At 38.3% G+C, this 27,878-nt stretch overlaps 1 protein-coding gene across 1 annotated transcript; it reads right to left on the bottom strand.

The window, feature by feature from the left end:
* Window positions 1–4,814: 4,814 nt before the first annotated feature.
* On the bottom strand, window positions 4,815–27,555 carry RIOK3 (RIO kinase 3). Its single transcript, XM_012652129.1, has 13 exons — window positions 26,899–27,555; window positions 20,168–20,283; window positions 19,268–19,413; window positions 19,067–19,174; window positions 18,755–18,864; window positions 17,360–17,503; window positions 16,368–16,495; window positions 10,390–10,587; window positions 9,068–9,227; window positions 7,193–7,273; window positions 7,006–7,095; window positions 6,041–6,148; window positions 4,815–5,128 (listed from the first exon to the last, which is right to left on the bottom strand). Exons 1-13 carry the CDS (start codon window positions 26,959–26,961, stop codon window positions 5,021–5,023), a joined length of 1,560 nt encoding a protein of 519 aa, XP_012507583.1. The 5' UTR covers window positions 26,962–27,555; the 3' UTR covers window positions 4,815–5,020.
* Window positions 27,556–27,878: the final 323 nt, after the last annotated feature.

Genomic DNA, 27,878 nt, shown 5'->3' with positions numbered 1-27,878 from the left:
AGAGACTAATTTGAACTAGGGAGGTAGCAGTAGATGCAGTGAAGAGTGGTCAGAATCCAGATATATTTATTGGATGTGGAGTATGAAAGAAACTTGGAGACGCCCTGCAGACATCCAAGTATGGACATCAAGTAAGAAGTTGTATAGACACTGCTAAATTTGACTGGCTTAAAAAAAAAATTGTATAGAAAATAATTGGAAAATTACTAATCTCACTCACGTGGCTTTGGCGGGAGCTCTCAGTTCCTCACAGGGTCTCTCCACAGGCTTCTTGAGTGTTCTCCAGACACGGCAGCTGGCTACTCCAGAGCAAGTGATCCAGGAGACAGCAAGGCAGAGGCACAATGTCTTTTGTGAGCTAACCTCAGAAGTCACACGCCATCACTTTGCCACATTCTATTCGTTAGAGCCACTAAGTACAGTCCACATTCAAGGGGAGGAGAATTAGTTTCCACCATTTGAAGGGAGGATTATCAAAGAATTTGTGGACAAATTTTAAAACCAGAACACTCACGTGTGATTTTGTAATATCACACATCGATCATTTGGAAAATAATCATTCACTGAGTTACACAGACCTTTTAAATGTTGACACATTTCATTATTGTCAAAAATCATGCTAATATTACTATAGATCTCACTAGATATCACTACACACCTATTAGAATGGCTAAAAAATAGTGATTATAAGAAACAGTGGGTTGTGAAGAAACTCAAACATTGTAGGTGGGAGTGTAAAGTGGTATGGCCATTCTAGAAAATAGTTTGACAGTTTCTTACAAAACTAAACATGCATTTATCATACAACCCAGCAACTGCATTCTTATCTTCATGCAAAGTACACAAGTGTCATAACAGCTTTACTTGTAATAGTCCAAAACTGAAAACCCAAATGCCTCTCAATGGGTGAATGGTTGAACAAACTCTGGCATATTTCACTCCCAGATTCCTGTCATTTAACAAATCTAATAATTGGATTCTTTGTATCACCAGTCAAATCACTGTTAAAACCATTTAATAAACTACAGTTAATATGAAAGTCCTGCGTCTCCTGAATCTAGTTTGACAATGATTGGGGGGTAAATTGCTCAGCAGTTGATCTATCTAAAGTTTCCACCATGTTGTCTATATTCTTCCAGCTCAGAAAAAAGCCTCAGTCCAAAATCCTGTTTTATTTCCCTATTTTAATAACCCTGCATAACTTTTTTTAAAAAGTTCACACGAGTTCAAGTGGTGACACAATTTTAATAATTAATTCTATATACACAACATACTGTCTTATCATGTACCTTCTTCCCCCTTTTAAGGTGGTATTAGTGGCCCACCTGCAGAGTTCTATTATCTACTCATTCTCTCTGATTCTTTTCTTCACCAATCTCAGAGGCACTGAAATTTTCCCAAATATAATAGTTTGGATATTTTTAGATGCCTTCCCCAACCCTCGCCCACCAAGGAAGTTTTAAATCTACCTTGGGCTTTATATTAGTCAGCTTGGACTGCCAATAACAAAATACCACAGACTGGGAGTCTTCACAGAAATTTCTTTTCTCAGCGTTCTAGAGGCTGAAGTCAGCGATCAAGGTGCCAGCAGGGTTGGTGTCTGGTGAGGCCTCTCTTCTTGGGATGCAGATGGTCTTCTGTGCTTGCAGAGAGTGCTCTCTGCCTTATCTTCCTCTACTTATAAGGACACCAGCCCTATGGGATTAAGGTCCCACCCTTACAACCTCACTTAACTTTTAATACCTACTTAAAGGGCTATCTCCAAATCCAGCGACATTAGTGGGTAAAGCTTCAACATGAATTTTGAGGGGGACACAGTGAGTCTGTAACAGGCTTCAATTCCTCTGTCCAATGTTTGTTTTAGCATTTTCTAAATATGATACTTCAAAAATAATGGTTTTGTTGCTTAACTATACACTAATACTTCAAGCAATGAACTTTTATGTTTCTTCTTGCTTGCTTCAAATTTAACTTTTCAAATCCTTACATTTTTTATAAATCTTGGGTCATTTGGAGCTTTACCCAGATACCGTTCTTATGGTATTGTGTCAGTCAGGTATTCTATTTTGTGTTCTTCCTATCCCAGAAAGCAATAGAAAGATTTTTTTTTTTTTTTTTTTTGAGACAGAGTCTCGCTTTGTTGCCCGGGCTAGAGTGAATGCCATGGCGTCAGCCTAGCTCACAGCAACCTCAAACTCCTGGGCTCAAGCAATCCTTCTGCCTCAGCCTCCCGAGTAGCTGGGACTACCAGCATGTGCCACCATGCCTGGCTAATTTTTTCTATATATATATTTTTTTAGTTGTCCAGATCATTTCTTTCTTTTTTTTTTTTAGTAGAGACGGGGTCTTGCTCTTGCTCAGGCTGGTCTCCAACTCCTGACCTTGAGTGATCCACCCGCCTCGCCCTCCCAGAGAGCTAGGCGTGAGCCACCGCGCCTGGCCGAGAGATTTTTTTTTTTTTTTTAAAGTTTATAGAGCTGGCAGGGTGTAGTCACTCATGCCTATAACCCTATCACTTTGGGAGGCTGAGTGAGGCAGGAGGATTGCTTGAGGCCAGGAGTTCAAAACCAGCCTGGACAATACAGCGAGACTTCATATCTACCAAAAAGAATCAAGGTTTGAAAATACAATCACAGGTGAGCTCTTTTCCATTTCTAAAGTGCTGTTAAAGTATATGAAATTTCAAAAGGTGCAGAAAACAATCCCTTCTGAAGCCCAGAGGCTGAATGAGCAGTAAAAAGTGTCCTCCCTCTAACACATCTTAGGGCCAACATTATCTCCTCCACCTTCCTTAGGGAGCCTGCCATGCTGAACGTTTCCCCATCAGCTGCCTCACTTCATCCTGGCTTTTTGTTCAAATATTTTTTTTTATTTAAAAAGGAAAATAACATATGCCGAAGGGGAAAAAAATTGGCAGGGATGCATGCCACACTATAAACAGTAGTTTTTGGAAAAGAAGGGATTTTATCATTTCTAAATTCCTATATTTAAATTCAAATGAACATGCCCTACTTTTGGTAAGCAAGAAAAAATCTGATTTTTTTAAATAAAAAGGAAACTGGCAGTGAATTATCTTGTTGAAAGAAAAGTTCTCTACAGTCATCCTTATTCTGATAACTTATTTTATAGCTATTCATATATCTACATCTATTAAAATGAGGTAAAATATCCCTATTTCCATATTTTATATATTTTACATTTGTATTTGATTCTTTACTTAGCAAACCAAACATTTTACACTTTCTTTTTCTACTATGTGAAAACTTTACTCTGATCTGTAAGAGAGAGAAAACCTATTTGTCATGTGATATAGGCCATCTGGGAATCTGAGAAGCTGAGGGGGGAAATCTGCTTAAAATAGTACTGCTTAATTTTATACAGAAAGAGTAACTTGGTACCAGGATGTAGTTAATATAAGGAACAGGAAGAAACCACACAAAGAACCAATTCTAAAATGATATCTTCATTTTTAATTTCTTAAAAAGCATGTTCACAGCACACTCCAAGAATGCCACACAGCAATGGTTTGCTGCTCTTTGTCAGAGTATGTCAGAGAACAAAAAACAAAAAAATGGTTAATGGTTTTAAAAATTAGTTCTCTGAAATTTCCATAAAGCCAATAATCAATCACCAGTCATTTAAATTTTTATTTCAGAGTAGTAAACATTTCAAAAATGTAGTAAGTATCTACCCAAAATCATACTTCTCTGAAATGTAATTAAAAGCTATACAACAAAACAAAAATAAATATTCTTCTAGAAAGAAAATATTTGGCATTCTGAAATAATGTTAAAAAGAGAAGCTTTCCAACATAAAAGATGTCCAGATTTTTACTTTCTATTACCAGACAGAAGGTTTGGATCTTTAGTGGTTCCAATCTGACTTCAGTAATAGGAGGAATGATTACATTGTGCTTAATGAACTTCAATCCTAACAAAGCCAATATACTTTTCCAGTACAGTGCTTACTTTTTTAAAGAAGTGTTATACAGCCAGTACTAAAAACTATTAATAGTGAGGCCAGATAGCTCAAATTAGTTAATTTGGTACACAAGTGATTTTATACATACTTTGATTACTTAATATTTCTAATTAACTTGTTATATTCCTCTTAAAATCAACCAATAAGTATATGGTTTTAGTGAAATGTAAACTGAATTTTGTTTCATTGATTTCATTAAAGTATGTCAAACATGGTTAAGGCTTATATTCTGTCCTTCCAGATAATTTATATTTTCATTATGAGTATAGAGCAGTCACACCATGATTTATATCCTAATCACTTTACCTAAATGTAAAGAAGTTGAAAGTTAAATTTAAAAATCCAGAGAGTTAACAAGTTCTTATACTTTTAACTCTTTCAGAAACCTATGATGCCTTTTCTTCAGTGAGTACGACAAAAGTAGAATTTAGTTCCTTTTCATGAAAATGAAATGTACCAATAAAAAGTACATTGCTTATGACTATTTCCATCAGACATTCTGAAACCAAATTTTCATCTGTAACACCCACTAAAGAGAATAAATTTTCCTTTAGAGTCATGGCCACACACTGAAAAAGAATTGAGAAGGGCTAATTTTAAGCCAATAAAATATCTGAGGAAAGACACAACACAAAACAGGGAGGTGAATAAAGCAAATATGTTGTAATAAAATCCTCCCTTGTAAACACATCTGTCTTTTCCTTCCACATTTGGAAATGTTACCTAAGTTTTAAAAATTCTCATCAAAACATTTTGTAACATGAGTCATGTAAAATTAGGCCTATTTCAGCCAGATAACCTATAGCTGTTAAAGAATTATATTATCCTGTTTGTAAGATGAGAGGTAGTGACATTTTATTCTCTCAATGCTGAGCTAAGAATTCCACACATCTGGCACATGGGTTACAAGGGGGAAAAAGCACAGAAGCACCATTGTATACGCCTTATGTTTCGGTATTTCAAGTCACCCATAACTTAATTTGCTGTTGGCAGCTGACAATCACTGCTGTGTGAACACTGAAAGCAGTGGGTGTTGGTGCTATTCATCATAGAGTACTGGCGGGCCTCCATCATCTTTCAAAAATGAAGCCGCTTTCCTTCCATTCTTCTGAACGTGATCTTCATTCATTTTCTCCAAAGCTTCTATCTACAAAATTAATACATTGAATCCATTTGTCAAAATCCTACTTCACAGAAATGGTACGAGGATATTCCAGATGATGCTGGCCTCGAATTGGAATTACAGTGTGTGCACACACATATATTCACACATACATGTGTGTTTTTGACTTGATTATATCACCAGGGTCAATATTTAGTATTTTTATCAAGCTAGCAACTGGAATCACAAAGTCTCACTGTGTACTTTATAAAACTTTCTGGGAACAAGAAAAAGAAAATTCCAATATTCATTCAACAGTAGTAACACCTACTTACTGAGCAACTATACTGTGCTAGACGCTGAGTTTACCATCTTTCTGTTACTTCTCCTCTGGCCTTAGGTTCTAGCACAGCTGAACCAAACTCAAGTCATATGCAGGAGTTCTGGAACAGACTCAATAATCATTCTCTGCTTTGGTATTAATGCTGGGAATAATTAAATGCTGTTTCACTTTTTAGTTTTTGTTCAATTTTAAGAGACCTTCTCTGGAGGGAGACTTTTTATGGTTCTGTAGATCTGCTATTATGATTGCGTATGTCTAAGGATGGCTACTTCTAACTTTCTATGTTCAGTGAAGGGCACAGACCATGTGTTACTGCTTTTTGTATCACTCAGAGTGTCTGTCAGTCAACTTCCTCACTCAAGAAACCAGGGGATATAGGACTATACTGACAATATGTTGTCTGTCAATCTTAACCAAACTGTGAACTCTCTGAAAAAGTTTGCTCTATGTTTAAGTTTTAAGCCTGGAAAGAACCAAAAACATCTCAAGAAAACAAAAATCTCAAATTAATTGTTTTAAGGGAAGAGAGGATAAAATTAGCTCTGGATTTCAGTCATGTCTTCTATGCAGTTCTCCATTATTAGCAAGGTGAAAATAGCCATGTTGTCACTCACCTCAGCTAGAAAGTCAGCTTCATTATCTGCTGAGATATTTAAGCCAGAAACAGCATTGAAGAGGTCTCGTTCATTAAGGGCTTCCTTAACTCCCCCTTTCTGGAAAAACTAGTAAAGAAATGTAAGAAAGTCAGTAAGAGCTATTAGCAAGGTTCTCTTATAAACTAAAAATAGGGAACAATACACTTGTAAGACACCACTGAATTCCTTCCCTCATTTTTCAACTACTGATTTTCCCACTTCAAGTTTAACTATGGTCAGGTTCTGCTTTTCATCATCTTACACATCTGTTCTGCCTTCTGGATTTAGTTCATCACACCGCACCCCGCTACGGCTATAAAAATGAGTGGTACATATAAAACTGCTTGGCATTACCTTGAATGTGTAGATGCAGTACTTTCACTAAATCCCACGAATTAAAATTTTCAAGCAGGCTCAGAGGTTATTTCCAATATGATGTTATGCTAGCCTTTAGAAAGATCATTCCTATCTGAATCTATTGCTAACAACTCATTTCCCTTAGAAATGGCAAACAAATATGACCTAGCTCTGTGCTTACTGAGTTTTACCTCCCCTAATCTTTTTACTCTGCTTCACAGTGACAGTGGCCAGACGCTGTCCCACTAAGGACACTGTGCTCCTTTTCATGGTAGTAATGATGGCAATAAGCACACAAGCTTACTGCATATCAGCTTCTGTTTAAGGACTTTGCATACATTAAATGTCTACTTGACTGTTTAAATATGCAAAACACACATTTCCTTGAACATTTTACTCAAATGTGAAACATGGAATCAAATTCTTGCTGAAAATGAAATCCGATAATTGATCTTTATATCCTTATCTTGAAAGCAGCCAGTCTCCCTTCAACTCTGAAGAATATGGTCCTCTTACTTATCTTAGGGGTGAAAAAAATATTTAGACTTGTTACATCCTAAAAAAGACGTATCGGTTTACATGCCTACCTGTGAGACATTCCTACAGTCACGGAACAAGAACTCCAGGCCGTGAGGATGGGTTGGTTCTACAGACTGACTAACGTCAATCAACCAGACCTATTTAAACATAGAACATACAGCGATGTATTCATAATACATTCAATAACTGACATCAAGTAATTGAATCTGAACTTTAACAAAACGTGCTCCTCACCTTTCCAGCGTGCCACAGCATGTTATATTCACTGAGGTCGGCATGGACAAGTGTACATTCATTATATAACTGCTGCATCAACTGTTAAGGGGGGAAGGCAAACATTTAGAAAATGAAGAAACAATTCTATTTACCTATGCAATTAAAATGTGTATATCAACCAATATTGTCTAGAAAAAAAGCAAAACAAAGTTAAAGAACTTATTTCCTCTTTACTTTGTACAATTTAGGACTGGGCTTTTTTGTTTGTTTGTTTGTTTAGGTAGCATGGGGGAACAGTAACACATGGAGGGGATCGGTGTGTGACACTCCACTTCCTTGTCCTTGTGATAGCAAGATCAGGAGGCTAAGGGTCAGACCTGGACTCCCACACCAGTAAGACAGCAGCTGTGTCTACTGTCACTAACCAGGAGACCTAGGTAAGCCACTGCCCTTCATAAAAGGGCAAATGTCACATACAGACCAATATGGGGTATATACAATTCTAAGGCGAAAAGTACTTCCTGCCAGACATAACAAGAAAGAGATATTTTTTATTTTTATTTTGTTTTTTAGATACAGGGTATAGTTCTGTCACCCTGGCTGGAGTGCAGTGGCCCAATCATAGCTCACTGCAGTCTCAAAACTCCCGGGCTCAAGCCTCCCGAGTAGCTGGGACTACCGGTATATGCCACCACACCTGGCTAGGGAAAGAGATATTCTTATATATTAAGTGGCATTATATATTTATTATTGATGGTGACTCCCTAGTGTTATAGTAGAAATCAACATTAATGCATTTGTTTGCCCGCCTTAATAGAATTAAATAGGAAAGGTGCATTACTACTTCAATCTCTTTCCCAGCCACCCCACCTCCCAAAGCCAGAAAAATGGACTTGATTTTCCTTTCAATGTTTCCCACTGGAGGCAGGGAAAGACAAATCATCTTTCTAGCCATATCTTTTTTTTTTTTTTTTTTTTTTTTTTTGAGACAGAGTCTCACTCTGGTGCCCAGGCTAAAGCGCCGTGGCGTCAGCCTTGCTCACAGCAACCTTGAACTCCTGGGCTCAAGCAATCCTCCCACCTCGGCCTCTCAAGTAGCTGGGACTATAGGTACACACCACCATACCCGGCTAATTTTTTCTATTTTTAGTAGAGATGGGGTCTCACTCTTGCTCAGGCTGGTCTCGAACTCCTGAGCTCAAGTGATCCTCCTCTCTCAGCCTCCCAGAGTGCTACGATTACAGGTGTGAGCCACCACACCTGGCCTCTAGCCATATCTTAAAAAATTAATTTGATTAACATTTCTATATTTACATTAGCTGCTGCATGACAAGATAGCTTCGTGCAGAGACTGCATAAGATGCACATTAAGTTTCTCCAGTGTTGAAGTTGCTGTTTCAAAGCATGACTAGTTTCCTCCAGATTCCTAACATGCGCCTTCCATCTCTAACACCTGCACTTCCTACTATTTTCAATTTTCATCATCACTTTCTTAATAATGAGAGCAAATCTGCTTGCCTTCCTTCACTCTTAGAGCCATAACATTCAAGAAAGCATACAAATTAATGAGGCACTGTATCTGCTAAATGTACTAATGTCAAATTTTAGTTAATGAAGTTTTGTGACAAACAGCTTCATGCTCTATGTCACTAATGCTAATAATGAAGCCTTCTCTTGCTCCACAAGTCTAGAAGTTTTCTAAAACTACTCAAGACACCCACATATTGATATGAAGACAACTCTTCAATGTTAACATTCCTTCATAAACTTCAGTTTGTCCTCATTGTAACACCTTGAAATAGTACTATTAATATTTGAGGACATTTTTTAAAAAGTTTAGAGGAAACGTTTTTAAAAGTCAGTGTGTGAATGCTTTTAAAAGGCGCAACTTACACGAAGAGTTTGATAGTAGGCTTCTTTCATTTCTTCACTACTGAGCTTTACTTCTTTTAATTTAGGGGCTGGAACTTGATCATGGCCAATAAAAGACATAACTAAAATGTGTTTCTTGAGTAGTACAACTGTTGGACAAGGAATTCCAGCTCTCTGCATTCTACACAGAAGAAATGATCAAGTATGCAAAGATCAGAAGGAGAATATATGTCATTTGTTCAACAAATATCTACCCAGGGCCTGCAATTAGCTGGTACTAAGTTCTACCCTGGCGATATGGGAATACAAAGACAGTAAGACACAGCCTCTGCCCATAAGGAACCCACAGACTGGTGGAAATGACAGACAAGTGAGGAGACAATCACAGTGCAGCGTGACATCCATGCTGGCAGAGGTATGGCTAGGAGCTACGGGAGCGCACAGCACCCAGGAAGACTTATTAGAAGAAGAGGTGGGAATAGCAATTAGCCAGATTAAGACAATAGAAGGAAATGTGCTCAAGAGCACAATCCATTTGGAGAATGTAAATCAATCCACATAGATGGACCTGTGAGTAGGAGGAAGGGAAATGTGGGTTGAGGCTACAGAGACAGGCAAGCTCCATATCACAAAAGGTCTTTGAATTTACGCTAAAGACTATGGGAAGCTGTTGAAGAATTTTAAGACCGTCAGGAATGAGATGTCAGTAGTACAGAATAGAGACTGAAGAACAGCAAGACCTCCTAGGAAATTATTCTACTTGGAAGTAGAAGAATTTTGCAACTAATATATATGGATAATTACTTTTGAAAGCAAACATCTTTAGAAAAGAACAAACTAAAATCAAGCTTTTGACAGATTAAGATAACGGGAAGATTTATTAATGGGAAGGGTTATTACTGAATTTCTTGGTTGATAAACCAAATTCTTTGATAGAAAATAAAGTGCTTAGAGAATTGAGAAATGAGTCTAATAAATTAAAGTAAAATGCAATTTGGAACCCCCAACAAATTAACAAATTAGGTGTGCTAAACAACATTTTCTGAAACAAAAAGGGAAATCATATTTTATGCTAAGCCTAATTAGATGCTGGAAGTTTTATTTCTTGAGAAAGACAATTTAAAAAATAGCATGTCTTAGGCAGAAAATGCCTTAGTTTCCCTCAAACTTCGCTGAGGAAAGAAAAAAGGAAATGGTTTTTTCATCATAAAAGTATGAATCCAGGTTATACACATGGCCTTTCATTATTTCTATAAAAGAATTTAAAATAAAGCATAGATTCTTTGTCCCAATACAAAAAGGTATTTACTCAAGATTATTTCTAGCACAATGATTTTCTTTACCTTGTGAGATTGTGCATTTCTTTTTCTGCCCACATGCGGATGATCTTACGTGGATTTAGTTTACTGAAGCGATCTTTAAACCTGAAATCATCTTTAATGTATTTGTCACGATTCTTAAACTCATTAAGGGTTGTTTTAAATACCTTGATGGCACATTCTGTAGGTATAACTTTACTATCTTCCTTTTCATCCTCCATGCTAAGTGGAAGAAGAAAAATTAAGTCAGTATAAGTTGCCAGCTCACAAGTAAGACAATTTCAAAATAAAGATTTTATAACACTAAATTAAATCTACCTTTTCTAAGAGTGTCAAGTCTCGTTTTGTTTTTTTTTAAGCCTTTAAGTTTTGGATCTTAATAAAACCCTAGGTTTTGGTTTGATTTTTTTACAATAAAATATACTTTCAAATAAATTGTCAACCAGTTTTCTACAATCCATAACATAATGTTCTTCACTTAATGACTGTGGAATCAAGCTTGAGATACAATGAAGACGTATACACTTTAAAACAGGCTACAGGGCCGGGCGCGGTGGCTCACGCCTGTAATCCTAGCTCTCTGGGAGGCCGAGACGGGCGGATTGTTTGAGCTCAGGAGTTCGAGACCAGCCTGAGCAAGAGCGAGACCCCGTCTCTACTAAAATTAGAAAGAAATTAACTGGACAACTAAAAATATATAGAAAAAATTAGCCGGGCATGGTGGCGCATGCCTGTAGTCCCAGCTACTCGGGAGGCTGAGGCAGTAGGATCCCTTGAGCCCAGGAGTCTGAGGTTGCTGTGAGCTAGGCTGACGCCATGGCACTCTAGCCGGGGCAACACAGTGAGACTCTGTCTCCAAAAAAAAAAAACAGGCTACAGTCTACCTGGGACGGTGCTGGCGCAAAATTCAATAAAAGCAACAATTAAAACAGCTTATTTTAAAATAACTCTTTCACTCCTAGCAGATATAAAGGTGAGTAAAGGGGTCACTGCCCTGTGAGTCTGCAAGGAGGGGCAGATAAAAGGGAGTATAAAAGCAGTACATGATTAGGACAGGCCCCTTTTGATTGGAAAGGTCAGGCAAGGCTTCATGGCACAGGTACCATCTAAACAGAACCAAGACAATAGGTAGGATTTGAACAGTATTAACAAAAGCAGAGGTAGGAAACTATACGACATATCTGAGGAACAACAAACACTACACTTAAAACTTGGCTGGACAGAGGGAATGACACAACTTGGAGCCAAAGGGACAGGACAGGGGCACATCTGTGATGAGCCAGGACAAATTCCCAGGTGGTGGGAAATCTCAAGGGCTTCTGAGCATGGCACTCGCAAAGACACACCTCATGAGGATCAAATGAGGTAAGGTCAGGAAGGAAGGGTGCAGGGAAAGGCTAGAGGTGTGGGGCCTACTCGGGATGCTACTGCACTTGCCCCTCAATAGTGAGATATTAAAAGGCTTGAATCATGGTGGTGGCAGCAGGAATGAAAAGGAGGTGAATAGAATGACAGACAATATTTACCTTTAAATAGCTGAAAGGATATTAATCTGTAAAAGGAAGTAACTCTATATCCAGAGGACAGAATCTGAATCAAACCTCCAACCTCTTTCTGTACCCTGTTCTCCCTGCTGACTCCTCCTCCTCCATTTAGTCTCTCCAGCTGGTTCTGAGACAACCCCAATCTCTTCCTGGGCAATTTCCTTTAGCCCCACGGCTCTAAATACTATCTGTATATAAATAACTCCACATTTCTATCCCAGTCCTGACTTTCCCTAGAACTCCAGGCCCATTTATCCAATTCCCACTTGACATCATCTGGATGTCTAGCAGGTGTCTCAAATTTTACAAGCCCAAAACGAAACTCTTGATAACTGTACCCTAACCCTACCCTTCCTCAGGCTCTCACTTCAGTAAACGGCACCACCACCAGCTGCTCTAGCCCAGAACCTATCCTCTCACACCCCACATCCAGTCCAACGGCATGTGCTATTCATCCTACCTTCAAAACACACACCAACGCCCTCCTACTCTTCACTTCCACGATCACCTCCTTAGTCCAAACCTCCCCCATCTCTCATTTAAACTACCATGATACCTTTTTAACTGATTTTACGGCTTTTTCTCTTGTCCTCCTATAACTCATTTTCCACACAGCAGTCTGAGTAATCTTTTGAAAATAAAAATCAACTCAAACCTTGGGTTCCCACTACAGTTAAATAAAGAGCAGATTCCTCACCCTGGCTTACAAAGCCTTACCTGATCAAACCCCCACTTACTTCTCCAGCTCCTCTCTCCCCTTCACATACTCTGCTCCAGGCAGACTGTTTGTCTTACACTCCCTCAAAGACACTAACCTTGTACCTGTCCAAAGGCATTGGCACCAGTTGTTCCCTAGTCCAGAATGCCCTGCCACCTGATCTTTGATGTATCCTGGATGTGTCACTCAAATGACACTTGGTCAGAGAAGCCTTCCCTGTCCTACTAATCAAAACTAGTCAACCAGTCACTATGACATCACCATAACTATTTGCATAGCACACAGCTGATTTTGTTTGTTATTTTTATTTATTGATTGATTGATTTAGATAGAGTCTTGCTCTGTTGCCCAGGCTAGAGTGCTGTGGCATCAGCCTAGCTCACAGCAACCTCAAACTCCTGGGCTCAAGCAATCCTCCTGCCTCAGCCTGTCAAGTAGCTTGGGACTACAGGCGTTCACCACCACGCCCTGCTAATTTCTATTTTTTAGTAGAGATGGTGTCTCACTCTTGCTCAGGCTGGTCTCGAACTCCTGAGCTCAAGTGATCCTCCCGCCTTGGCCTCCCAAACTGCTAGGATTACAGGTGTGAGCCATCGTGCTCAGCCCTTTTTATTTATTATTTTCTTGGAGGTGGGTTGAAGGGAGGGGGAAGCACATTCTATTAGAGCAGGGGCCTTCCTTGCACCATTCATTACTGTATCTCCAGTACCTAGAAGAGTACCTGGCACATGGTAGGTGCTCAAATACTTGGTGAATGGAAGACTCAATTTTCAGGGAGAAAGATTAGAGACTCTACACAGGGAAGAAATTTCCAGTTATTTAAAGACATTATGACAGAATGGGCTAGATTTTAAGACGATAAGCTCCCTGTCATTGGAATAGTTTAACCATATAGTAGGTGATGCCCTATCAAAAATATTGTAGAAGAGATTCCTTACTTGGAAGGTCTCTAGCATAGAGTCCAATTTATAAAATTCACTTTGTCATTCTCCTGCTGAAAAACATCCTGTTTCTTAGCAAATGACATTCTGTTTCTTAGCTTCTGCCTAGCTTTTAAGGTACTCCTTACCAACTTCCAGTTTGCTTTATATAGCTTTACTTCCTATTACCTCTAAACACATACCTTCCAATCTTCTCAGTGCCTAACTTCAACACTCCCATGCTTAGCATTTTTCTTAAAGAATTACACATTACAGATGAAGCTCAAGTTCCCTTTGATTATCACCCAGGTAGTTTCATTTCCCATCCCAACTCACCAGAGGCAATCACTATCATGAATGCTTTATTATTAGTCCTTTTTAAAATATAGATATATAAGTATACATATGCATAAGCATCTATAAATATCCATATACATTATTTTCTATATGCCTTTAAAATTTTAAATAGATGATATACTATATTTATTCTGCAACCAGCCTTTTGCACTCAACATTGGATTTTTTTAAACCTATTTTTAAAATCCAGGTTGAGATCTAACTTCATCGTGATGCTTTTCCTGAGGGTGCCTGGCAATGATCTTGTTCTTTTCTCTATTCCTATTCCCCACAAGGTCTTATTTGCACAACTGTTTACTCTATTATGTAATTATCTTATTGACCATAAAATGATTCTTGCTGTAATGTTCTCCTCTTGGCTACAGCATAAGCTCTTTTGAGAGTAGAAAACATGCCTTATATTTATTCCCTGAAATATAATAGTACAAGTTACTCTTTGAGTAACTGTTAATTGGTTGGCCAACCTGAGAGTAATAGAAACCAAAAGAGCTTTGTGGGAGGCAGAATTCTAAGATGGCCCCCAAGATCCCAGCCTCTGGTGTGCACACCGTGTATACCCCTCTCCCCTAAGCATGGGTGGGATAGCCACTCCCTGCATTAGGTTATGTTATGTGGCAAAGGTGATGGTCTAGTCATTCCCGTGATTACATTTCACTATCTAAGACTCAGTCTCGGGGAGGTGGGGGAGTTAAAAAAAGAAAAAAAAGACTCAGTCTTATCAGACTGGAGTGAGAGATTCTCCTGCTGGCTTTGAAGGAATGAGCTATCACGTGAAAGGGTCTGTGAGAGGGCCCCATGGCGAGGCCTTGAAGAGTTGAGAGCAACCCCCGACAGACAGCCAACAAGAAGTAGGACCTCAGTCCTATAGCTGTAAGGAACTGAATGATGCCAAGGAAAGAGGATGCCAAGCTCCAGAAAAGAACACACAGCCTGGCCAACACCTAGATGGCAGCCATATGCAAGACAGAACCCAGCTAAGCCGTGCCCAGACTTCTGGTCAACAGAAACTATCAAACAATAAATGAGTGTTGTTTGAAGCTGCTAAGTTTGTGACAATTTGTTATGTAATACACAAAACTAAGAAACTTTTAAAAGCATTTATTTTCAGTTGTAGAAAACTGAAAGCTCTCTAGTTTTGCTAACTTAGAAATGCTGATGTACAGATTATGATACCAATTCTACCAGAAAGAAAGATCATTCATTATATCAGAATATCATTAAGTATAATATAAAATGGAAAAAGGATAAACAAGACAGTTGACGAGAAATACAAATGGCTACTAAAGCACTTGAAAAAAATTGTACAACCTAATCATAATTAAATACCAAAATACCAAGATGCTACTTTTCATCTTTCACACTGTCAAAAAACAATAAGTTTGATAATAAATAGTAAGCATTGGTAAAGATGAGGAAAAGAGGTTCATACTGCTGGCGGTAGTATAAATTGGTCAACCATCTCGCAGAGCAATTTGGCAATATCTACTGACATGCAGAATATACACAACCTGCAGATTTGACTAGCTCATAGGGAAAATGACATTTGCCCTCCTATTACATGATAAACACAAATTCAAGATTTTGGCCTTTGATATGACATATAAGAAAACATTTTCTAAATTTTAAGATAAATTTTTAAAAAAGAAATCAAGAAATATGCTTGCTACAATAGTCAGCTCAGGGGCCCAAATAGTGAGCAAAATCAGATACTCCTCATTCAATGAGGCCTTCCACTATTTAACAAAAAAAGGGAAAAAATGCATATTAGTCTTTGCCCCCGCAATTTCACTGTTAGGAATTTAGCTTAAGGATATATTTGCAAAAGCATACCAAGATATATGTACAAGGATAGTCCATACAATGGAATGTACTATTTTAAAAACTGGGGTGGCAAAAGCTAGTAATACAGAATATTAATAATATTATAATATATTAACTGAAAAAAACTAAGATCCTGAATGTAGAGTATAATCTCTTTTGTATGAACAAAATAAAGGATACATGTGTAAAAAAATTTCTAGAAGACTAAACACTGCTAATAGTGGTTACCTCTGGAGAAAAGATCCATGAGGTGAGAGTAGGTAATATGAAAGCTACTGTTTATTTCAATCCTTTCTGTAAAGTTTTAAGTTACCACCATGAGCAATCTTTCATTTTAAAATAATTTGTGCTGTTTTAAAATAGTATTTGTCTGGTTTCAGGGAATCCTTAGGTGGGATTTGGAAAGAGGGAAAGAAAGCTTAAAGGAAGAAATAATGTTTATTAAGATTAATATATACCAGGTATTCTCAAATGTGATCTCATTTATCCCCACAAAAATCACATGAGATGAGGTTTAGTAACTTGCTCCAGATCATACAGTTTGTGTAGCTTAGACTTTCCACAGTAACACTCAAAATTACTCGGCTTGCATGCAGCATTATCTTTGGGAAGAAAGGATGGTATCACATTGTGCTCATTTACCTCCCTCCATATGCATGAAAGACAACAGATTCCTTTCCTGTACTAATACAGCCAGTGATTGTCTCCAACATTCCAGAGTTGACCATTTTATACATAAGTAAACGTGTCTTAGGATCAACTGCTTTTTCCTGCAAAAGATAAAGTGCTGTAAGTGAAAATAACTGTTCATCATAAAACATTTTCTAGACCATTTCTAATACCTAACATTTAAAACATTTACTATTTTTTTTTAAAAGACAGGGTCTCACTTTGTTACCCAGGCTGGTCTCAAACTCCTGGGCTCAAGTGATCCTCCTGCCTCAGTCTCCCAAAAGCTGGGACTATAGGCTTGAGCCAGCTCAGCCAGCTTCAAAACAAATATTTACTTTTTTAACCTTTATTATTTAATTTACCTAGATGTATATATAACAGGCTCTTAAAAGAGTTCTGTCAAGATAAAATTCATACCTATAAATATAACTCTGATACCTCTGAAAGTGAAAATCTCAAAGAACCATTACAAGTCACTTACCCCTTAAACACATAAAATTTTGTCGATTAATTTATAGAAGAGTCAGACACTAACTTAGTCAAAATCTAATTTTATCCCCAAAGTTTAAATAGTTCTCCTAGTGTTCTTATCATTAGTTTTTCTAAATGTTTAATAAATGAGTTTCAAGATATTAGACATGCTCTTCATTAATGTAAAACATTACGGACTATTAAGTTATAAATATGTCAATAATGTAATAGGAAACAATTTTTAAAAAAATCTGGGAACATTTCAGCTGCAATATAAATGATATAGTCCAATTAACTACGACCACTAAAATGTTAGGTTTGAATAAGTGATTAATAATCAATACACTAAATCTGAAAAGTCAAATAGCAAAGCCACTTGGATTTTATTTACATTTTTGATTTGAAAAGCCAGTCTCATGAAAAAATATCAAACATAAAGTTTTCTAATATGAATCTTTCCATTAAAGAAGAAAAAAAATAGGAATCCTTACTGCAGTAGAATGTTCCTTTTTCTCATGGAGGCGGGCACTTCGTCTTTCCTCTGAGTAGGCATGTTGTTTTAAAGCATTGAAAACATGGTTTGATAGTTTTAAATCCATTCCAATTCCATCTCCTACCTGAAATCCAGGAGCAAACTGCCAAAAAGAAGAATTAGCATGAAATATTTTTAAATGGGGACAGTAAAAAACAAACAATCAACAACAAGATTAGTCTTCACCTGGAACAGGTTTCTTACTCAACGGGTGATCATGCTACAAAATCAGAATCCATAGGTACTACAGAGAAAAAATAAAATAACTAACAGAAAGAGGAGCACTGCTACAAAAGAAATTGTGACTGAAAGAAAGGCATTTATTCTATGCATAGAAAATAGCTAATCACATCTAAAACTAAGGTCTTTTAACTATGCAAGGTACATATGCTTTGTACCTTGCTTTCACATCAGCCAAAGGACGTGTATATTTCGAAGGCTGTACCAAACATTACCAAAGAAATAAAATTTCATAATTAATTATTTTTGAGGAGTGGGTTAGTATATCAAACTATGCACATACCATGATAATTACGTTCTAGAGCTGCACAGCCCAATTAGGCTGCAGGCCAATTAGGCATAGGCCAATTAGCCACTACCCACATGTGTATATTTCAGTTTAATTAAAATTAATTTTAAAATTCAGTTCCTCAATTGTACCACCCAAATTTCAAGTGCTCAATAGCAAAGGTGGCTACTATACTGGACAGCACAGATATAGAACATTTCCATTATCACAGAAAGTTCTATTGGACAGCAGTGTTCTAGAATCAGATCTGGAATATTTCTAGAAATTATATAATTTAATAATATGTTTACTTAACAAGATTTGTGTTCTAAAGTCTAAATGTTTTATATTAACCACAATATTTATGAAAGAGTTAGAATGCTATATTTTAAAATCATACTTTATTTCTGATTTGGCAGGAATAGTTCAGGAGTAAGATAAAAAACTCAAAAAACATAAAAGGACATATAGTAAAAAGTATTTCTCCCTCCCATTCCTATCCCCCAGTCACCACTATTATCTGTTTCTTGGATAGGGATGCTATTTTATAGAAAATAATATGCTGAAAAATGAATGTTACATTCATAAGAACTATTTCTTAATTTTAGAATCAATGTAAATCAAACAAGTTTTTTCAACATTGCTCTAGAATTTTATTCTGAGGTAATTTATATTCTCATTAGTGGCTGAATTTTCATGGTATTGCTATATTGTTATCTAAAGCATCTTTAGAAAGGAAGAATATTTTTGGAAATTTAAGATATTATATTTATTTAGAATCCTATGTTTTTAAAACTTATGCAAACAAAACTCTCAATTCAGAGATAGATACTTTCTGTAACTTACATTTTCCATTCTTGCTGTATTCTTTCTCCCACATACTACTTCATCATGTTTGGTGGTGATGTCTTTTCCTTTTCCAATAAAACCCTTTTTGGGAGTGGGAACTGGTTTTGCTAAAGGCGATTAAGACAAGCCAAGTATATAAATAGCAAAGACTAAATTGCTGCGTTCAACATTGTCTGAAAAGACATTTGAATCTAAGAGTAAATTACCAAACAAGACTCAAAGGAAAATAAAAAATTGAAAGGGTTCATTGGAAAAATTAGTCTTCATGTACCCCTGTTCTATCCCCCCAGAAAATGAATGCATTGATACCTGGTCGGTAGGGATCATCGCGAGTATCCTGCCAGTCAACCTCATCTTCAGAGCTATCGCTGTCTTCATAAGGATGCACTTTTCGATAATTTTCAAAGGAAATGGAAACTTAAAAGGCAAAAACAGTTGAAGATTTATTTAGGAGCACATTACAAGCATTTTCTACCGCTCAATGGAGTTATCACAATAAGGTTATAGTACCTTTGCTATCTCCATTGAATTTTTTTTCTTCACGCCTAAGCTGTGCATCATATTCTCTGTCGAATTCCATCTGTAGCATCTGAGCCAGCATCAGGTCACTGGAAGTGTCAATGTTTTCTCCAGTAATAAATGGTCCTTCAGTAACACTATTCAAAATAAGGCAACATAAACTAACGTGCTTGTGTAAATAGAGGCTACCAATTATGAGAAGGATGTGTCTTTTCAGTGTTAAAACTGTACTGAACTATGGGAAAGAACTCTGTGAAACCATTGACCTTCTCCTGCCCAACTAGGCTCAAGACTAATGGCATGCACCTGTGAGAGCACCAACTAGGACTAAGAAAGTTGGAAGGAAAAAGCTAAAGGGTCTATAATAAAATCCAAACTGAGACCCAGAATTTATTTGTTCTGTGTTCTAATCATAGGAGAGATAAATATTTATGAAAAGATAAACTACAAACACTTGATCAAAACTGTGCCTCATCTAGTTCAACTGCTGCATTAATATGAAATCACTAAAACCCAGAGAAATAGTGGTTTGTCCAAGATAATGGAAAAACCAATCATAGACTCAGGACCAAAATTCAAATATCAGTAGACTCCTGGTATCGTGCTCTTTCTACTGCACTGCTTTTCTTTTTTGGAGACAGAATCTCACTCTGTTGACCAGGCTTGAGTGCTGTGGCATGATCATAGCTCACTGCAGCCTTGAACTCGTGGGCTAAAGCAATCCTCCTATCTCAGCCTCCCAAAGGGCATGAGCCACGGAGCCCGGCCCCTACTGCACTGCTTTTCTAAATGTATTTCTTACTCAGGTGTCATGACAATCACTCATCAAATCCCAAAACTTTGCTATAATAAGGTGCTAGATAAAATGGAAACTTTGTGAATTTTACTTACACAACTTCAGGAAAAGTGGCAGCTTCTTCTTCTAACTGCAATTCTTTGGCCAACTGTTCACTCATTACATCAGCCAAAGAACAAGATATTGTATTTTGAGGAGTAGCCCATGGACACTACATACATAAAAAAAAAGGGGGGGGGAAACAGTTTAATTCATAATAATGAAATAAAGTACTTTCCAACTTGTAAATAAGGTTATCTTTTGAGAAATAAACTACGTAGTTAAAAACCCAAATGAATGATTAGCTATTTGCAGAAATCGTCTCAAAAGTAAAAATACCTCCCAGGTCAAATTTAGTCCAGGATAAATGTAAACTGAAACAGCCAAAAGCACTTTCTAGGCTACTTAGTAGGTATGTCCTTACAGTTGAGGGGAAGCACTAGGCTACTACAACAGACAATGAGTTCACATAACTCTTCTTGGTCTGATTCCTTGCTCACCAAGCTACCTTCTGCTTATAATTTGGCTTCCCAAGTAGATTTTCTTATAGGAGTAGACTATACCAACTAGCACAATTCAGAGCCAACTGAGAAGTTATGCCCCACTCTAATTCAAGCATTAAGCCTTCTAAGTGTACAAAGTATGTCAGCCCCTCTCAATACATCTTAGTATACTAAAACAAAACCAAGAACAATAAAAATTATATTTCTGAACTTTAGAAGCTGAGAAACAAACTCAATACATTTACTCTTGACTCAGAGTAAAAAAATTTTAAAAAAATACAAATACAGCAAAGTAATGCTCTGTGAGATTCAGTCGGCCTTTCTCCATGACATCACTGTCTCAGCCTTCTTGAAATAGGTTTATTTCGCAATTCATAATTTTTGAGGGGGCAAGCCACTTTACTTAGCAGCAGCGATTACATTTTATAGTCTAGTGATTAAGATCACTAATATTAACATGTCTAAGCATCTCTTGAACTTTCCCAGCTCTCTCCATCCCTCCTCTTTGATTCTACCAAGGTATCTGATCACTGGGCTACTATTAGAGCATCCTAACTAATCTTCCTGCTCCCAGTCTTGCTTGTTTTCATTATCCACACAACACAATGGTTTCTCCAAATGCAGATCTGACTGGTTCAGTTTCAAAGGAAAGTGAACCAAAATAAATCTCTTATTGTTTCCCTCCCTTTAGAATAAAGTCCAAATTCATTCCTTAACTACTATTAGGTGTCTGTCTAATTTACGGTATAGCATATGATGATATCTGTTTTAGCCACAAAATTATTTAATCAAGTTTAGCCAGTATAGGCTCTCCAGCTGGTCTAATGGCCTGGTGGTCTAAGGGCCTGTTGGTATGACTCTTAGAGACAACTGGGCAAGTGACCTTTGTGCAGGTTCCACAGCATTGATGTTCAGGAATTTACTTGGCTCAGGCTGTTTGGGTGAAGCACCTAAGTGTGATAATTGATAATTACATATTCATGCCTAAATGAATCAGAATCAAGTTTTATCTGGTCTCATCCTGAGTTCAAGGAGATGCACCTGGCCCCTAGGATATACCCACATTAGTCTATTGCAGAATTGTTCCAGCCTTATAAAGGCTAGGCCTGAAGAGAACAGGGAGGCTTCATGAAGGTCTGCAGTGACTGTCATTCACTGAGAGCTTATCAGCAATTGAGCACTCTGATGGTGAGGACTTTAAGGTCTGGAATCTTGAAAGTCTGTAATCTGGAGAACATAGCTAATCATTTGGGTACATGACTCTGCTGACTTCCTTCCGTATCCTCTAGGTAGAAGTCAGAATGCCTTTTAGCCTAGAAATGCTTCATCTGATCAGTTTCAAAGTCTGAGTCCAGGTTCACAAAATGCTGTATTCTCTGACTCAGAATTCTCAATCCACTTAGGCAATGACTAATAGCCACCTAACAGACATTTAAATATTCCGTATATTTAAGTCACTTGGTAAGTATACATAACTTACATAGACTATTTAAGTCACATAACAACTGTGTAGTTGGATATATCATCCCCACTTTATAGATTTAAAAACTGAGACACATAAGTTTTTTTAACCCAAGATAACACTATAGCTGGAAGTGGTGACATCTGAACAAACGTAGTAGGGCTGGAGGCTGCACTGTTAGCATTTTGACTCCCTAATCACCTCACTCAGGAATCTAAGAAGCAAACTGCAATATAAAATCCAAATTCTTCAGCAACAAATGCCCTTCACAACTTACCCTAATTTATCCTTCCAGTCTCAACCTTCGCCTATCCTACACTCTAGTAATACTAATTACATGCCAAATATAGCATGCTTTCAACCCCTATGTCCTCACAAATTCTTTTCTCTCAATGGTTTTTCTCCCTTCTCTATTCACACAATTAAATATTACCTCCTCTATATGGCTCAATGTCATCAGATGGATCTTCTTCTTCATGTTCCCATCCCACTATGTGAACACTGTTAGTACAGGACCTATCACTGTTTTAGGGTTAATGCATCAGCCACAATAGAGCAGGAGCCCATTGAAGGGTGAGGTCTTCTCATCCTCAGAGCCCAGCACAGAGTTTGGGACATAAAGAGAGATTCAAGTATTTACTGAATATGTGCCAAAAGGAAACACCAGAGATACAGAATGGAACTGCCGGGTTGTCCCTCGGCTGCAGAGGCCTTCTGTCTTCCTACATCCTTATTCTTCTAACATCATTTCCTCCATCTTGAAGTCTGCCCTTTTGCCTCCCACTTCTGAGGCTTCTAGTCTTTTGCCATCTGTCAATTAATCCTGCTAAGGTAGTAAAGTATTAGCTGACTTTCTCAGAAGAGGCAAAAATGACAGGCAGTAATTTTTATTTTGAGGTAGATTTGTCTACTCCTTGACACAGTGTATCAGGAAGAGAAATAGGAAATATGTAGAGACCACAAATAGCACCAAGACACCCTAATTGCCACTGCTACCAACCTTAGACTCTAGACACTATACTGTTCTGTATGCTACTGGCCAGCTCAGCTGGGCCACTTCACACTGAGGAAATTTCCTTGGGAGAGGTAAGTAAGTAAAGATTTCAAAAAGGTTGCCAACTCCCATACTTTGAAATCAAATCCAAACTCTTCAAACCAGCAGTCAAAAGCCCTCCATAAAATGTTTCCAGGCTGTGTGAGGGACAGTTTCTGGGCGGGGGCAGAACCCCTTGTGCCTTCCCTATGGGCACAAGTGGTTCACCAACAAAAGGGGAGCTCAGAAAATTTACTGGACACTCCTGCTACGAACAGATACCGCAGGATGTGTGTAAGGGAATCCTCTGTCATCATCTTGTGACTCTTCAGTAAACCAAACACTATTTGTTAATAGAGAAATTTTGTTAAATGTTAAATAATAACAAAAAAATCTAAGGAGGTAGAGGAAAAAAGCCCTCCATAATCTTGCTCTCTCCTAGCTATTCAAAGTCATTTCCCACTCCTCATTCATCAACATAAACTCCCCAGAGCATCATAATCTGATGGGAAACCCCACACAATGCTTTCCAGTTAGTTATTCTCCTTCAAAGGACACCCATCAAGCCTACAACCAGCTTCCTGATTCATTCTTTCCTGTTGCTAAAGAACCCTAAGACTCATTCTGTTTTCACCTCCTTTGTGAAACTGCCACCACAGAACTGTGTTCCCTGGGGTTCTTCATGACTACCACATTCTCCCACACCGGGCTGGCTGCAGATTGGAGGGAAATCATCCCCCTTTCCTTCCAGATCCTAAAGATGCACCCTTTGCTGCCTGCCCCACTTTTTACTGCAGACAACTATGGGAAAAGAATCACGTAAAATCAAAAGCACCAAACACAAAACAGGCACATAATAACAAAAATTATGCCCTCTAGGTGAAGTGAGTCAAGAGAACCATAACTCACAGGAAGGTCCCTTTTCTGACCACGCGGCTAGAATACATAATCTAGGCAGAATATTGAAGTAATTTTACATCTCAAGACATGGGTCTCTGGAAAAAGTGATCCGAGTCTACAAAACATTAATTCATTTTCTAAAAAACGTTTTAGGGTAGTTTTGTTTTTACAGGAAAAAATTGCAAAGACAGAGTTCCCAAATACCGTACACCCAATTTCCCCTATTGCTAACATCTTGTCTTAGGAGTATACATTTGTCACAATTAATAAACCAATATTGATACATTATTAGTAACTAAAGTCCATACTCTATTTATACTTCCTTAGTTTTCCCCTAACGTCCTTTTTCTGTTCCAGGATCGTACCCAGGACACCACATTATATTTAGTTGTCGTGTGTCCTTAGGTTCTTCCTGGCTGTGAGTTTCTGAGACTTTCCTTGTTTTTCATGACCATGACAGTTTGGAGGAGTACCACTAATCCATTTTTTTTAACAGCTTTCCAACATAACTACACACTTCCTTACTTTTGCCTACACAGTTTGTCAATCTTCCCTTCCTGGAATATCCTTTGAAACTCCTTGCCCATCAGCAGTTTGGCATTTTGTAACTGGCACCCTGAGAAAGGGATTCCCAAGACCCCTTCAGGGAGTCTGTGAGGTCAAAATTTTCATAAAACATTTCTGTCTTTTTTACTCTCATTCTCCCAAAAGCGTGGAGTTTTCCAGAGTCTGCATCAGATATAATGACAGCATCCCTCTGACAGCTAATGGGATGTGTATTGGGTATTCTTGTTTTCTAAAATTTTCTAAGGTAGTAGATTTAGGATATAAATGTACATATTTAGAGATTAACTTAGTTTGCTTTCAGTATTATTGCTGCTGTGCTCTTATTACCCATCTTCAATTATACCTCCTATAATCTACGTATCTATGAGGATGAATTTTCTTCATATACTTCAACCAAAACTTATGAAAGAATAAAGGAGATATGAGAATCCAGCTATCTTTTATTAAGTCAAACATTAAAGAGATTTGCAAAAATGTAAAACAATATTATGCTCCTCACTGATTTTTGTTTTGGAAAATAGTTTTCTTTAAATATAAAAATGTTATTTTTGTCAACATATGACTTTTAAATGACTTAAAAATTTTCAACTTCTCAGTTTTAATTTCTGATATGACAAATATCAATAGATATAACCAATGTAAACAAAAGTTCTTTGGGGTCCTCAGTGATTTTTAAGAGTATAAAGATGTCTTGACTAAAAAGTATTCACAATCTTTTTATTTTTCAAGACCCTCCTCAAATCTCCACATCCTCCATGTAGGTTTCTGTAATCACTTTGGTCTTCCACAAGGTTAAAGAAGGAAAGGATTAAGTGATAGTACTTTCAGTCTCTTTCTCATTATTTTGCCTGTCAAAACACTGTTCTCGCAATCGAGCATCAATAAACCCCAGAAGCATCTTTTTTGTTGAATGATGAAAACAGAATTTTACAGTGCTGATGACGTACACTTAAATAAGAATATGACTGATATAAAATATTTCATTGTTGAATTAGTCTTTTTTAAAAATTATTTTTATTTTTTGTAGAGATGGGGTCTTGCTATGGGGCCCAGGCTGGTCCTGAACTCCTGGCCTCAAGCAATCCTCCCACCTTGGCCCCCAAAGTGCTGGGATTAAGGTGGGAACCACCATGCCTGGCCTATTAGTTTTGTAAGTGAAATTTGTTCTGAGGTGAGGATGTATTCCGAGCAGAGTTTGCCTCATTTGACATTTTTAGCAGCCGTTGTTTTAACTGGAGGATTTTAACATGTAAATATTTATTAGTCACTATCTACTGATTTGTCCTTTTATGTCTACTGATCTTGACCCTGTAAACAAGGCCTTAACAAAAAATGCACAAAATAACATGTAGATGTAACTTCGTTTGCCAATGGAATATCTCAGATTCTTCTGACAGCCTATGGTAACTTTTATAAAATTAATTTTCCTTTACTTAATAGGTGATTATTTACCCTTTTTTTCTGTTAAGACCAAATCTGAGATATAATAAAATTAACAGCAACCCTTCAAATGGAGAAAATATTGTGTGTTACCATGTAAAGAACAATTATGAAGCTAAAAAAGCTAGATTCCTTCACAACCTTAATTTGTGGAACAGAAATCCCAATGGGAGCACTCTACTCTCAAGTAAACCTTCAATAAAGTGGCAGAAAATTCTTTTCATCCTTTTAACGAAAGTATTATGGAAAGGAGCAGCCTGGAGAAACCAGATACGAAATAAACGTTTTCAGTTTGCCATTCTAGAAAAAAGTTTAAACGTTAAAGTCCAGGCAAATCATGAAAATTTATAACCGTTTTACAGTATGTAGTGTACACTTGGGTATTAGTGTCGAGGGAGGAAGGGTGCTCCTGGGTTTTATCTTTTACCACTTCCAAAACAAGACATTACTGAACTGGGATAACCAATTTGTCAAATTAAGGAAATAGTTTCCTAAACCAACTTTCTGTCAGGCTTTCTGTTTGTTCAGCTGACTCACTCGGCCCGTGAAAAAAAAGACCGTGCTTGTTCCCCCTCAAATGTCAGCGTCTGTAGCCAGTCCCGTTGAAATATATGCCACAGAGATTCAGATAGTAAGGGGAAGAAATAGAGAAAGCCCTAACCACCCAGGGTGGCCTTTAAGAGCCCCAGCCGCCTTCCGCAGCCTTTTCCCACTTGCTCTACGCCCACCCCGGCAGCCTCTCGGCCAGTCCCCCATTGCCGAGGTCGCCGGCGTCCCGTCCCAGAACTTCCAGAGTTGCCCACGAAGTCGCCCTCCCCCGGCCTTCGGAGAGAACCAGCACAGGTAGCCAAGGCAGGTACGCCAGCCCCGACTGCCACTCACCTTGCTGGGTCCCCAGGCCGCTGCCGGCCCAGGCTCAGGCGATGCCACTCCGACCAGATCCATTGGGGGAAGAAGACAGCGATAAGAACAGAGCAGAGAGGTGGCAGGACGGGCAGGAGGCTCCGCCGAGGAGACAGACGGGGCCGGGGTGACCAGCGGCTGGTGCCGGAGCTGAGATGACAGATGGCGGCGGCTGCCGCGTCCGGAACTAGACCTCTCCTCTTCCGTCCTTACCGCGAGCACAGTCGTCTCCAATTGGTCGCTCGCCTCTGGCTCCTCCTTGAGGCACCTCCCCCTCCATCCCGGGAGGCCACTTCCGGCCACTGCTCGCCAGGCGTAGGGTGTAAAGTCCGGCAGGCGCTGGTTGTGGTCGCGGTTGGCAGTGTCGGCAGGCGCTGGGTGTGGCTCCCTCTGGCCCAGGCTCTGCCCTCTCCCCGCGCTGCCTTCCCCTTGCTTCTTCCCTGGCAGCCCAAGATAGCCGCTGCATCTAGTTAAACTAGATTAGACTGCTTGGACTATAAATAAACAAACCTCCCAGGCTCTCTGCGTTCATTCATTATTTCCCGGCGTAAAAAACCGCGATGATTTGGAAGACGGAAATGGCAGATTTAGAGAAGGGAAAGGCACTGAAGAGGACGGTCGAATTCAGTTGTCGTTAAGAGGTGGGACGTGGAATGCGGAAATTTGTAAAATGTGTTATATAACATTGAGTCCTATTTTTATAGGACTCAATAACAGTTTTTATAATAAAAGTTTTGATTCCTTATTTTGTAGAGAGATTCTCATAAAGTGACCCAATAAAAGATAACTAAGCACTACATTTCCCTTACTGTTATATATCCATGCACCGTGCAAAATACTTTAACTCTTTAGTGGTCAGAATAACCCTGAGGGGTAAATGCTGTCATTATTTCAGTTTTACTGATAATGAAACCGAGGCACAGAGAGATAAAGTAACTTATTTGAGGTCATACAGTTAC

This window comes from Propithecus coquereli, unplaced genomic scaffold (assembly GCF_000956105.1).
Source record: "Propithecus coquereli isolate 6110/MARCELLA unplaced genomic scaffold, Pcoq_1.0 Scaffold38, whole genome shotgun sequence".
Classification (NCBI taxonomy): domain Eukaryota; kingdom Metazoa; phylum Chordata; class Mammalia; order Primates; family Indriidae; genus Propithecus; species Propithecus coquereli.
This window is presented reverse-complemented; position numbering and strand designations above follow the sequence as displayed.